Below are 14944 nucleotides of genomic sequence, written 5' to 3'. Positions count from 1 at the left end.
GTTGATTTATCCGAGGGAGGTTGAACTCAGGTTACGAGTTGTTTTCAGAAAGCTTAAAAGTTAATATAAAAACTGTACGTCAGTATTCTTTCCCCTTGATAATATCGTCAAAAAGAAGTTAGATTGAGGCAGCTTGTTATGTCAGTTCGTCATCTTATTTTGTTTGCTCAAGCCTGGGTATGTATTTTGTACACACATCACAAAAGACTTCAGCAAATCAGTGAACTTTTGTCCACAGGTTATTGTCGGCCTGATCAGCGCATAACTTGATTTTATTGTAAAAAGATTTATGTCAATATTGTACTGGCATTGAAATATCGCCTGGTTGTCTGTTTGGCTTCGCGTGTCACCCCATCCTGTTTATTATCTTTGACTGATTTAGCTCGCCAGTTCCACAAAATAGCCTCCAGTCTTTTAATCTTAATCCTGAAAAGCATTTCGACCGGAGCGCACGTGTCCTCAGGCGAAATGTTGAGTGCTTTCGCGGGAAAAAATTAATTGCACTTTTGAATCACCAAAAAAAGTATAAAATCGGGAAAAGCTGCAAGTAATGTTAGAGTTTAAAAGGATTTTACCTTGAACCGTCCAATTTTTGGAATTTTTGAAGTTTTACAGGCTTGGGCCTATTAAAATGGTGGTGCCCGTCAAAAATATATACCGACTTCTAGTGTTGAGAAAATAAACTCCTTTATAACCAGGGATTATCTAAGGCTCACAATCAGCTTAAAGAAACTGTAATGTTGTTCTTTGTGTCTGAAAGGATTGTTAAAATTCCGAGTTTATTTTTTTTTAAATCACTATTTCTCATTGAGCTCCTCGAGTTCTCAGAGGATTTATAAGGGATTAAGACATTTATTTTATTTTCTAGCCTGTTACAATGAAATTCTAGAAACCCCTGTTCTCGGCGTCTGACATGTGGCATGCACAAGTATTTAAAGCATTACTTTCCGTTTTTCGGCTACTATCTCTTATCTCACCGTGGGAAAAAGGGAGCTTCTTCTTTAATATTCTCGAGAGTCGCCATGACGCTTTTGTCGAAAGCACTTCATGAAAAATAAACGCAGGACGTTTAGGGCAGAGAATGCAGCACGCCAAACTGAAACGGGGTCCGTGATAAATTATTTAATTATTTGGTAAGCGAAAGTCTAAAAAATGGTTTAGCACTAACACAGCGCAGGCGCTAACTACAATCGTTTCGGACGACCCTGTTTTTTGCCATTAAGGTCTTTCGTAACCAAGCAAATGTGTCAATGGCGTTGAATGAAGAGACCAACGACGAAGCCCTTGTCATCGCGCCCTTGCAATCTGTGGAATGTGGCTTACAAACAGCACAATTTCCTCCGTCTAGTAATCTTTTTCATGTGAGTAAGTCCCCATTAACCCAGTGATGTGATAATTAGGCAGCGAAAAAACGCTGAACTGTCAAAGGCAGTCCCGGTTCATTGGTCAATCACGAATCACGGCTTCTGATTGGACAGCTGTAGCACAAAGGACAGGAGCGCGACGCTTGACAAAGTGGTCAATGAAACATTGGCCGCCTCGCCGCTCATTGAATATGCAAATAACATCAGTGGGAGAGTGGAGTGAAACTCTATCGCTCTATACCGCAGTCGTGGGAATACTGTGCTTTTCTATGCTCGATGTCTGACTTTACCTGATGACGCGCAAAAGTTGATCGAACTTCGCTGGAATTGAACACCGAGGACTCTATCATGGGCGGGTTTGCAACCGTGATTGCTTTGTGCCTCTTCATTCCGATGCTAGTATCTGGTGAGTTCGGACAGAGTTTTTTCGAAGTGCGTGCTCCGAGCCATATTTCAACCGTCAGAACACGGATGTTGCTTGGATTGAGTGCGTCTACATTCTGGGCTTTGGAATGTCATTACATTGGTCTTGGAGATTTGAACCGATGATGGACTTTGAGAGAAATTCAATTTGCGGAAAAGAAACTTTCGCGTTCTTTAATTGAAAAGACGGTTAACTTAATTCCACGGAGCGCACATGCATCGTTGTATGTCTTACTGCGGTTAAATTAAAAATCCTTCGATAATTACTTCAGCCACTTATGAAAGTAAATCTCGCGAATGTTTCACGGTATCGTTAAACTGTCAAAAGAGGTGAATCTACAGGATAGTGATCGGAGCATTTAATGTAAATTTTGACAGGAATTGGCCGTTGAACTTCGCATTTAACCAGTCAACCCTCTGAGGAATTTACCCACCGAATTACGTTCCACAAATATGTGGCTGCTTCAGGCTTGTTATAAGTTTTTACGAATTGACAAATTTGGAGCTACTGTAGCTAGCGGTTAATAATGAAACTCGACAGGGAACAGCTGTCCGGTTTTCTTCTTTGATTGTTTGAAGATTCCACCTGGCTTTCGACGGCTTTTTTGGCTCATCTATGTCCTTTTTGTTGTTTTTTTGCAGCCTCCACGTGTACCGCTGGCCTCTGCAAAAATGGTGGAACTTGTATAACTACCCAGGGAAGAGCAAACTGCAGGTAAATACACTTTGATCGATCAGCTAAACTCACAGAAAACCCTGCAATTGTTTTTAAATTTTAAGTGTTGTTTCAGGATGACACAACGCACGTGAAATGTTCACCGTGCGGTTCTCTTGCCAGTTGACAGTCTTATTTGTTTATCAAGACAGCAATGCATGTCTAGTAATCCCTCAGAAGACTTATTGCACGTTTGGTTCTCTGTTCACGGTGATGTTGGGTTGTATTTTATCCTATTTCTGTGTCGGGACTCTACAGTTTCCTTGCGCTCGACTAGCGAGAAATTGAATGGACATTAGTTCATTACTATTGGAGGCACACAAAACACTCTTGGCATACTTTAGGGATATACTCAATTTCACTTTCTTTTTGCGGAAATAGCTGAACGCTGTCATTGCGAAAATCCGCGGTACAACAAAATCTCGATGCGTGATTGATTCTGGAAGAGGAACAGTTCTAAGCATCTGTGTGTTAATCTTTTTTTGTTGTTGTTTTGTTGCAATCAAAATTACGGTCTGCTAAGTTAACTATCGAATGATACACATGTTTTGTGGGTATCCTTACTTTTGGAACTAGCAAACATTATGCATTATTAAGAAAGCTAAGCAGATGTTTTTATTCAACATTAAAGTGTCCTGAATAAACCTCGCTATAAAAGTATTCGAAACAAGAGAGTTTATTGGGAGTTGGTGTTGATAAGTAGTTTCGGATGTTGGTGACGTCGCTTCGCACTGGAACAAGCTCTTGAAGTTCGGATTGAGTGTACATCTTTCGGCGTCGGCACGTTTTGTAAAGCTCGGACCTAATTAGCTGGGTTTAATCCTTATGAACCTTTACGACTGCATCTCGACAACTAAGAGCTGGCTACAACATAAAATATAAGACAACAGGCGTACCGTTCTAGAGCACATTAGTTACCTACGTTAGAATCACGAGTTTGATCAGTCGTGGTCATCCGTTGATAGCATTTTTGTCTTCAGGGCAAGAAATGGGCCAAAATTGACCAATCCTGTACCCTTATTCTTTCATACAATTTGACTTTAAATGGTCTTCTTGGGAATTAAGGTCTAGAATGAAATTTTAAAGTTAATTGGGCTAAGAATATAGTCCGCGAGAAACCTCGTCAGACTGCCACAATGGCGTGAGTATTTTGAAACAATAGTTCCTTTGCCGCCAAAAGAATCGACACACGATTAACCCAATAGCTTTTATAAGGTCCAAAACACAAAGAACGTTTCAGAAATCCGAGCTATGTTTTCCTTGTCGTGTTATTGATGTTTTGTCTCCTTTTTTAGAACGCAGCTTTTAAACAACTTCGCCAAGTAATTAATGCTTCGTTTGTAATGTACCGACGTTTTTGCGTTATTTTTTATGGCTTTTTTGAATAATTATTGTTTACTCTAAGTTTCTCGTCTCCAAGAATCGTTTGATTTGCTATGGCGATAAAACAGGAAAGTGTAGAAGAATCGATGTGATGGCAATTACATCTGCAAATTACCTTCTGTTTTCCGTCAAAGAACTTCTTGTTATTCTGGTTGTACTATTTTAAGTCGTGAAACCTCAAACAGTAACTTGTCATGTATTTGGTTTGAACGTAATCTTTATTCAACTCTTTCTTGATAATCTTAATTTGAATTGAACTGCGAGAATAAAAGTGCCACTAGCTAGAGTGACCCTAGAGTATTTGGTTCCACCTAAAGGCGAAGAGGAAATTTATTCGCGAAATATCATTCTCTTCTGAGATAGTATTTGTTTTAAAGCGGTTTGACAGTTGAGAAGATCGATGGTCCTTGGTTTAAATAGCAGTCGAAGAGAAGGGGCATTTGGACAAAAGCAGTGAAGGATACAGGCCACATTGTTTTTATCTTGAATGCTAATTGTGTGGTTTAATCAAATTACAAGGTTAAATGAAAAATGACTTGTAGTGCCAAAAAGTCATTTGTAAGCATTCTGACAACGGTAAAGCACTGCAAAGTGTTGTTGTGATCTATCTGTTGGCTTCTCTTGAGGAGCTTTTATTCGTGGTTCGAATCGTCAGTAATATTAGCTGCTGTGGGTCCAAGCAAAAACGCCGAACTTGCCCGCAGTTTGAATGCGGTTTGCATTGTTATTTCTCAATTGTTCTATCAGCATGAAACATGTGGAGATTACTTGAAAAGCAGCTGTCCTGATGGGGCTAGCCTTGTGAGTGTCTTCTATAAAAAAATTCAACGTCTTAAAGTCAATTAAAGGCTTTTAATGCACTTTGATCACAAAGTTTATCTACCAAAGTGCTACCTTCAGTGTGATTGACCAGATTTAATGCTCTATAATATTGCACTTCATTCATGAATGGAAGGCTTGTCATGTTTAATTCATTAATCGGTGACCTCAATTCAAATTGCCCTAGCTTATTGTGGCAAAGTGCAAATAGTTGGGAGTGGAACCCCAGGGTTTTGACTATTATGGCTATGTGAAGTGCTGGTGATGAATTAACCATTAATAATTCCCTAGAGGGGACTACACCGTTTACTGTCAATATTTTGACTTTTCAGTAGATTCTTGTAATCTCAAATAAGCTTCCCAAGCCAGAACCCTTGCTTTTGTGTTTACATTGGAACGATCATCTTGGCTGTTTGGTTGAATACTTTGTCTCTACAAAAAGTGGATTTTTTATCCTTTTTGAGGTTTCTTGTTTGTCTCCATAGATGGACAAAAATCAAATTATTCTATCCTTTCACAAGTTTCTCTAACAAAGGCTTGTCTGCATAATTTTCGCATTATTTAAAGTTATGTCTTTGATCTTGAAGGCTCAGTCAAAAGTTGTGAGTATTCATCATCCTTTTATTCAACCAGTTATACAACAAAGTTGTCACTTACTTTTGCCTTTTTTTCCTTTAAATTTTAATTCTAAAAAGGATGTAGAAATAAATTTAAGATCAAGCTAATTTTGATCTTTATGAGTGTCTTGTTTATTTATTTGCCAAGAGCATGGGTTGTCACTTTCTGCACATTCAAGAAGTACTCAAAGCACTGTTTTCATTGTTAACAAATTTCTTTTTTCTTGACCTGAACCAAGATTTTAAGACTAGTGTAGTCTGAGCAACAAATTCTGAGCCTTCAAATTTTAAGTGAAAACCATGCACACAAAAAGACAGTCATAAAATTAGACTCACTTCTCAGAGCCAATTTCATGCTGTGAGTTCAATCCAAGTTCATATTTTTTTATTCAATGATTAGTTTGTTCTAATGGAGTTTGTACTTTTTGGTGCACAATAATTAGTGGTTTTTGTTAAAGGTGAGCCTGTGTATTGCGTATACTACATGTAAGTGTATTCTAGTTAATGATATTTTGGAAGGGAATTAGAAAGTGCCTTTCAGTTTGCTGGTTGAAAGCACTGTGTATCATGCATCTTTCCATATTTGCATTGTGAATGTCAAAGGGTTGTTTGTGATTTGGGTAGGAACTGTGAGGAAGACAATGGCCACCCAGAGTGAGGGAATTTTTATGAAATATAGTATAGTGGCAAACAATAGAGGTTTTTTTATATTATACAGGCTCTGATGCTTTCCTTTTGGAAATAATTTCATTCATTCCCAAGGCTAAAATATAACCTTTGTGGTCAAGTTGTCATATCATTCTTTCAATAACAAGACATTATTTTCTAATTGAAAATTAATAATGAAGGGTTGGAAATAACACTATTTTTATGATACTGCAAGTGACTGCTTGGGGTTTTTTTTTAACTTGCTCATAACGTTAATGCATCCAAACAATCAGCAAGTTTTGAGCATACAACTCCAGCACACAAAGACAAACCATAACTCCAGCAAAAAAAAATTGCTGGAGTTGTGGATTGTATTGGTATGTTTTGCTATGGTGTATTTGTACTCTAGATCCTCGATCTAAATGAAACAAACCCTAAATGACCACATACCGTAAACACTCATGTGTAAGCCGCTCCCCTTATTTTGATGATCAAATGATTTATGTTAAGGGAAAAAAACCTTCAAGACCTTGAGATGGCATTTGTTGCTTCTTCAAAACATGTAACAGAAATTGAGTTTGCGATAGCTTGATTTAGCACTCAAATTTTCCATGTCTGTTGAGGACTTAAACAATCAATTGACTGCAGTTTACAAATTCAGTTGATTCTGAAAAGTAATAGTATCTGTTTTGTAGCCCTCTTAATTGAAATTCCAACAATATGAAATTAAATAAATTCAAGCTACATGTGAATGCTTATACAACATGAAAGATCGTCAAACAATGCAGCCCACCGCCTTCTCATAAGAAGATTCTTGTGACCATGCAGATTAAGAAACAAGAAGTGCAGGTGTCAACATGAAAAAGAAGTGTAAGTGTGAAATCAAACGACATCAATGCAAGTGAGAGTTAATAATTACATGTGTAGAACATTTTGGTCAGCGTCTGTCACAAAGGTAGACCCATAAGCGGCTCTTGAAGGTTTCTGGACTTGGGGCCAGCACAACAGAATCTGTTTTCCTCACAATGCTAACTTAAGTGTGCCTTTCCAGAAGGAACGCAGTGAATTAATTCCACCATACTTTTTCCTGTCCAGTGTGAATGCAAAGGTATTGTGCAGCCAAAAACTCAGATTAAACGAGTTGGGTCATTTTCTGGTAAAGTTAGGGATAAGCATTAGGAAATATTTGGGATACAATGCTGTACCCGTCTTTGTGGTGAAAAACAGAGCCAAAATACTAAGGGTAAAGTGCTACACTGTATTATGACCAAAAAATCAATAATTTTTCTTTGTTTTTTTTTTTGGAGGTTAAATCTATGTTAACTAAACACAAAGTGACCAAAGTTTCAAGTCTTGATTGCAAAAAGACACCTGTTTATTTTAACTGGAATTTGGGTACGGTCAATGTAAAATGCAGACTGCAGACCAGGGGTGAAATGCAGAGTGAGGTTATAACGTAACTGTTGAAAAAGCCCAAACCCATTAGAAATGCTAACAGTTAAGCCTAAATATTGTTTTAGGCCTAATTAGGCCTAAGGTTAGCATTTCTAAGGGGTTTGGGCTTTTTCAACAGTTAAATTATAACCTCAGTCTGCATTTTACCCCTGGTCTGCAGTCTGCATTTTACACTGACTGAATTTGGGTACTTAATGGTCCACCATTACTTTAATCTTCAAAGAGCTGGATCGAGGAGAAAATGACGTCAAAGTGTAAGAATGCAATGAGAATGTAGTATACCCAGCTGAATTAATATGTAGCACAGGAGGTTTAGGCTTTCATACTTTTAACCTTGTGTTGTGCACATAAAATTCCCTGCCCGTGCACACTGAAGTTTTAAGCTAGCAAGTAAATGAGGTTTCTTCCCCTAGATCCAACCCTCTGAGGTCCAATCTGTCAGTTTTAAAATGTGAGTGATGACAGACTGTGAAATCCAAAACTTACACTCAAAGTAAACTGCCTTTGGATAAAAATCAAACCTCAAAATTTTGCCAGTTAGGTGTTCAGCAAACACTCTCTAACAATCTGAAGTAAAAAATGAAGAGGAAGTGATGTTTTGATCATAGTAGTACTATAAGTTCTTTCTTTTGAATTTCTCAACACCTGTACATCAATGGAAGATCAGATAAAGAGATAATTATTTAGGTATGTGGAACATGTGCAACAGCTGAAGGATAAATAATTATTTTAAAACTAACCAAAACACAACTAAAATGAATTCAACCCTTTCACTTCAAAAATGGCCATGTACATGTACAGTTTTTAGTCTGCCCAATGTCAGACAAGTTCACTTATCAATGGGGAACTCCTTAGAACCAAAATAGTAAAACCTAGCCATTTTGTTTGGTCCTTGCAATAAATGTGGTGTAGTCAAGGGGGGCAATAGCAAGGGATCCAGAACTATGATTCCCCTTGGCCAGGTAGGTCACAGTGTATCTCACTTCGTACATGAAATTTGGGTCACAGTCTCCCAATCCTTTTGGTCTTTCAATTGAGTTCAAAAGTAACCATTAAAGTAGTTATACTGGCCACACTTTTGAATGAGTGATAAATAAACAGCGCTTTACTTTAAAGAATTTTATTATTGCCCTTGCAGTTGTCCTGCAAATTTCACTGGTCCCACTTGTGAGGTTGATGTTGATGAGTGTTCAGTGCTGGTCAACCCATGCAAGAATGGAGGAACATGTTCAAACCACTTTGGTGGCTATACCTGCCGCTGCATTAGTGGCTGGGATGGATTTGATTGTGCCATTAACAGAGATGACTGCATTTCATCTGATAGTTATCCAAAATGTCAGAATGGTGGCACCTGTATTGATGAAGTGGGAAGATTTGGTTGCGACTGTTCAGCAAATTATATGGGTAAGTCAGTACAATAATTGTTTTTCCAGTGAGCCCCAAAGATTTCACCTTTATCTATAGTAGTCCAGATGAATGAGTGGTAAGCCACCATTCCCTTGTCTGCCTTTGTTTTTTTGCTCCCAAATGAGTCTAACTGTCTGTTGTTGTTATTGTTGTCCTCACTCCACTTGTAGATGCAGTGACATTTGCGACTGAATTTTTTCCCTTTGCAATTTGTGACTTCATGTACACACGTACATATAGACTGCAGATTGTGCAGACTGTGCAGACCAGGGGTAAAATATGGAGTTACCCTCACTATTAGTGATAGCTATCCATAAACAGTCTAACCTGAATGTTCATGCTCATTTCCCAAGTTGCCTATTGCAATTGTTTTCTAAGAGTCCATTTGCTGACACTTTCGGTGCCGAGCTGCTGTTTGTGAGTTGTTTACCTTCAAAAGGTTATAACAGACCAAATCTGCACTACTGTATATAGAAAGTGGAAGCATTATTTAGATAGTTGTTTGTCTCCTTAACCCTTTGACGTCCAAACCGGCCGAAACGGACCAGACTTAGTATTTTACTCTGTCTAACGCCAGATGATTTTACTTGTCAATGGTGAACCCCTGGGAGTCGTTGGGTTAATATAACAAAAATTTGTATTATGTGAAAGATAGTGTAGCTCTTCACTTTGCTTATTTGCTTATTAAGGTCCGACTTGCCAGCATGAAAATCAGTGTGTGACACTAAACCCCTGTTACGGAGGTGCAACATGTTACGCAAATGCCTTTGGCCAGTACAGTTGTGTATGTTCAAGTGGATGGACTGGACAAAATTGCAGCACTGATATTGATGAATGTGCAGATGCCAGCAAGACTGGGTTGCCACTGTGTCACCATGGAGGCACTTGCGCAAATACACCTGGGTCATACAATTGTATGTGTATTCCTGGATTTTCAGGTACTGTATGTTCATCCAGTCATTACGCTGTCAAATAACAAAATTTCCTAAGAGCATAAAATGAAGACAGTCAATGAAAATAGTTCCTCAAATCTGTGAAAATTTGATTGTTTCCATTGTATGCAATATCCGGTCATATCAAGATACTCTCATAGATGCCAACCTCTGGAAATCTAAAATCTGGAGACTTTTTCCTTATCCAGACCACCTAACCCTCTCCTCCTCCCCATGACCAGCTCCCTCCCCTACTCAAAAGAAGCAGCCACCCACCCCTAAAAACAATTTCTCTCCAAATCAAAGCGGGAAATGGGCATTTATGTCAAGAATTTTTATTGATTAAACAGAGATCCAATCAGACTATTGGTTATATGGTCAGGATAACAAACAAGATGAAGAAAGCCATCTTGCTTACTTTCTGTCAAGATGCATTTAAAACTCGGAGATTAAGAAATGCATGAAGAAATGGTAAAATGAGTTTGAAAAAAGCGAAATTCCTTTAACTTGGGGATGTGATTTGAGTCCGGGTTCTCAATAGAATTTTTGAATGGCCGTTGCTGTGCTATTTTCAACTGTAATGCAGAAGTACAGTGTGCGAGTGGCCTGGGCTAAAATGTTTTGAATTCAATATGGCGGCTATGTTTTTTCATTGCAATCAAAGCCCTTCAAATACAGTGATTGTTCAATCATTCTGTGGACAGGCTATGTGGCAAGGGAAATTGCAAGAGCAAAGAGTGTTAAGTACATAGTTTACACACTTATTCACTCCAAAAGTCGTTGTTTTATTTGCAATATTGATTGACTAAGTGATTTACTGATCAAGGTGCTTTCACAGCAGTAAAGCTTACTACTGACACCTATGACAGATGTTTCAGGTTACGGGTTCTATTGAGAACCCTGTGAGTCTACAATGGAGCAAAGTCTTTAAAAGGTTCAAAGTCGTTTTTATCCAGGAGACTCCCAGATAATCAGGGAGAGTTGGCATACTCTGAAAGGCAATTTGTTGATAACCTTTAATTTGGAAAGCAGCCAGGATACATGTATATTTATATCTGACTGAAAGTCAAAAAAAGCACCTTCTTAGATTTTCGCTTGAAAACAGGTGAAGCCTGTTTTCAAGCCATTGGGGTAGTGTAAAACCAAGAGGGGGTGGAGGGCAGGCTCTGTCAAGAGATGCCTGTAAGAAAACCAGAGGCTCTAAGCTATGATCTAGTTGTTACCTGGCACTTATAAGACCAAACCAAAGTTACTCTTTGGGGGGGTGGGGGGGTAGGGTTAGGGTAGCCTGAATTAAATTTTGGTGAGTTGGCTTTTGACTCTGTCAATCATAGTCAGTATTTATGTGACAGGGCTTTGCAGAAATCAAATGCCTACATCCTTGAAATGATCCAGAACCCATCTTTTATATAGGACTTCCAGTGTACGTGCAAAAAAATCTTAGTTTGACTCTCAAGGTCCCACGGCCTCGCGGCCTCGCTCACATCAAGAATGACACGCCACACATGGGGCGCTTCAAATGGTCACGTGAGCAAGTCGAATGCAAATGCATCCAATCGATTTTTTCGGGGTGCAAACAGTGTAAGTAGTATATATATACAATCTCAACATCTTGTTTAACGCAACTTTTGAAATTAATTTTCTTGGGCTTTCTTGCAGGTCAAAAGTGTGAGGTCATTATAAATGAATGTGAATCTAGTCCTTGTCAAAATGGAGCTGTATGCTTAGATCTTATTAACAGATTTCAATGCTTGTGCAATCGTGGATATACTGGTGCGCGGTGTGAACAAGATATTAATGAATGTGATAGTTCCCCCTGTAAAAACGGAGGACAGTGCCATGATCTAATTGGAGCATACAATTGTACCTGTGTTTTGGGATATGGTGGCACAAACTGTGAGACAAACCTTGATGATTGCAGTCCGAATAATCCCTGTCTTAATGGCGCAACATGCATAGATGATATTGCAAACTTCAAATGCTCATGTGCCACTGGCTTTACTGGCAGAAAATGTGAGACGAATATTGATGACTGTCAATCATCCCCTTGTCTGCACTATGGAACATGTGTGGATGGGATCAATGAGTACAGCTGCTCGTGTGTTCCAGGATACACTGGGAATAATTGTGAGAAGGATTTCAATGAGTGTAACAGTGACCCTTGTCTGAATGGCGGAACATGCCATGATCTTGTTAATGGCTTTAAATGTAAATGTCCCCAGGGCACAAATGGTAAGGACAATAATTATCTGGTGCATCTCTTAAATATGCAACTAAACACATAGGTTGTAATCATGATTTTGAAAAGTAATTTTACCATTAGTTGTGTTTGAGATTAGGAGAATGTAATTTCTAATCTTGGGTATCCTGTGCACATTTTTCATTCGTCTGCTCTTGAATTATGTCATACATGCATGCACCTCTTGGTTTTGATACGTCATGCAAAATGACGGTCACACACCTCATGGTTGTTTGTATGGAGTCAATTTGCACCACCACGCTGATTTTTGGCATTAGGGACATTTTGTAGTTATAATCACTCTAGAATGCTAGCAGTCCCTTCCAAGTCAGTCAAACTGCCTGCTTTAGTCAGGCGGGTCAAGTGACTTAAGGGGACTGCCAGCAGTCTATAATCTCTCAGACAATTTCAACAAATTCCAGATTTTCACAAATTTAGTTTTTGTGACATCATCACCTCAAACTTTCCATTTTTAGCCACATTCCACAAGCCTCATACAATACTTTTGTTCTTTATATAAATGCATAAATGCTCTCCTAAAGTGACAATTGGTCAGGATTCCATTAAATACACGTATGAATATTCCGATTAAAAGAAAGGCATTATGATGTGTATGGCATCAATGAAAGACAATTTCATGTTGTATATGTCTAGATGGTCTCCCATCCAGAAACAAACCCCACCCAACAGGGATTAACTTCAGTGAACTTTTTTCATGAAGCACGGGTGAATCAAGCTGTTAGTATTGACCACTGTGTGACAAGCTGAATTTGGTGATTCACAAGTCTCTTTCGTGTGCATTACTGTACTTTATTCGAACAAAAAGTACCAGTAGAACTGATAACCACAACAATTTGCCCTTTTACTCTCTTTAACTTTCGCTTTAAACTTCAATCCTATAAGATTGTTTCTTCCCTTACCCTTTCCCTTTTCTTTTAAAGTGACTGTCAAACGCAAATCAGTAAACCGAACTTACCACTGGTATTATCAGTATTTGAAACAAAATGTGAGCAGTTCCTGGAACTGCTGAGGTGAGATTTATTCATCGTAAACAAAAGATGAAAATGTAGGATATACATGTATGGTAGTTTTTAAAATAGTTGCATATATAGTATATATATATACATGTATAGCTTAATGAAATTCCATGATCTGCGGCCCTTAAATTTCTTCCTGTACGAGTGTATTTTGTGTCTGTCTCTCTCGCACACAAAGTTTATCCAATCTATTTCCAGGTACAATATGCGAGCACAATATTGATGACTGTTTACACGTGGTGTGTAAGAATGGCGGAACTTGTAAAGATGGTCTTAATGATTATTCCTGTACCTGTCATGATGGGTTTTATGGACGTCATTGTGAGGGTAACTTTGATGAGTGTAGCTCATCACCTTGTAGGAATGGTGGATCGTGTACCGATGGTGTTGCTCAGTATCATTGCCAATGCCAACCAGGATTCACAGGTTCGTTTTCCATGTAGTCTTGTTTTCTTGTCAGTCATAGCCTCTCTCTTGAAGTGGAGCATCAGAGCATGTGTGTGTGTTGCCATCATAACCAGTTAGTTTGGAAAATTGTAATACCGTAAGTTGAACTCATGTATAAGTGGACCCCCAATTTTCAAGACCTAAAAACTGTTTTTTTTTTTTTTTCATTTCTGGCTAAAATGCAGAAAAGCAGATCAACAGAATTGTTCCAAAAAATTAATGTCAGATGTATTTGTGAGAATTCTTTTGCAGTTGTAATCGATGAAAAAGAAACTACTGTAAATAAAGTTTATTATCTCTTTAAACATGACATGCAATGAGCAGTGACACAAGTATTTCAGATTAGCTGAGAAATTTTTTCCATGTTTTTATGTGAAAAGTAAATCTTTCAATTTTAAAGTAACCTTCCTCTGAACATTGACATAGAAAGGAGATTAATTTTGGTAGATGAAAAGAACACCAAAGAGTTCGAAAAATTGCTTGATGAATAACCCGCCATCTTGGAAACGTTTGCCAGGTTACTAAGCCACTGACCTCGCTCGATGAAGTCAAGTGAATTAAACATCGGTTCACTCTACTATAAATGCCCGATCTACAAAGTTAGAGATATGATTATAGTGTAAGAGGCACATGCCCAGAGGTTTGTATTTAACTCACTCACCTTTTTTTTTCTCCAAGTTTTCCTGTGGACAATGAAAAAACCCAGCCAAGCTCATCAAACACACAATTTTATATAATCAGAACTAGTTTTATAAAGTCAGTTTTTATGTAGATTTTTATCAGCAATTATGCTAATTTTTGGATTGTTCGAGTGCTACCAAACCAGCTCTGTCGGTATGACTCAAGTATAATTTTTTTGGGCTGATGATTAGGTCATAAAAGGTCAACTTATACACAAGTAAATATGGTAATAACAAACAAGGATTAAAAAGAATTGAACAAAATAAGTTGAGATCTTTGAATCCAGAATACTTTGTGAAGGCTTCCTATTAAGGCCACTTGATCTTGAAACCCTGCTCATTTAATTGGAAGCAAATGGTGTCTTCATGGTACTGAATAAATTGTAGAATGTCTTCTTCAGTTACTTTCTACCATAAATGATGGGCTCCAGAACAGCATCTGCTGTGGCAAATGAGCTACTGTACTTTACCTCGAGGTGTGGATGTTTGTTGGGGTGACTTTACAATGCAAGCATTCTGTTTTACTCTCTTTTGCTTAGTGAGGTTCTGGACCTTATACAGTGTACATCTTCTCCTGTCTTGATCTGTGCCTGAAGTGCCTACACTATTAAAAAGAAATTTTATTTCTTTTTTCTTTTGACTGGTAGGGAGAAGCTGTGAAACATTAATTGATAATTGCCTGGTAAACTTCTGCCAACACGGAGCAACGTGCCACTCCCTGTCTAACAGTTACAATTGTACGTGTCCCCCAGGGTACACTGGCCAGTTTTGTCAAATT

General features: G+C 38.3%; 1 protein-coding gene across 2 annotated transcripts in view; it reads left to right on the top strand.

The window, feature by feature from the left end:
- The window catches only part of LOC138038885 (neurogenic locus notch homolog protein 1-like), a 55196-nt gene that overhangs the window by 17540 nt on the left and 22712 nt on the right, over window positions 1-14944 (top strand). Inside the window, exons 1-7 of one of the 2 annotated variants that reach the window (XM_068884963.1) lie at window positions 1540-1770; window positions 2430-2502; window positions 8563-8828; window positions 9521-9769; window positions 11423-11995; window positions 13238-13465; window positions 14814-14944. The exon at window positions 14814-14944 is cut by the window's right edge and continues 134 nt beyond it. In XM_068884963.1, the coding sequence (XP_068741064.1) occupies window positions 1713-1770; window positions 2430-2502; window positions 8563-8828; window positions 9521-9769; window positions 11423-11995; window positions 13238-13465; window positions 14814-14944 (1578 nt within the window). In that variant the 5' untranslated portion in view covers window positions 1540-1712. Of the gene's footprint in view, window positions 1-1539; window positions 1771-2429; window positions 2503-8562; window positions 8829-9520; window positions 9770-11422; window positions 11996-13237; window positions 13466-14813 lie in introns of those variants that run through there. The other variant, XM_068884962.1, reaches the window with a different exon arrangement.

Source organism: Montipora capricornis, chromosome 2 (assembly GCF_036669925.1).
Source record: "Montipora capricornis isolate CH-2021 chromosome 2, ASM3666992v2, whole genome shotgun sequence".
Lineage (NCBI taxonomy): Eukaryota > Metazoa > Cnidaria > Anthozoa > Scleractinia > Acroporidae > Montipora > Montipora capricornis.
The sequence above is the reverse complement of the archived record's forward strand: the minus strand, read 5'-3'. Positions and strand labels throughout refer to the sequence as shown.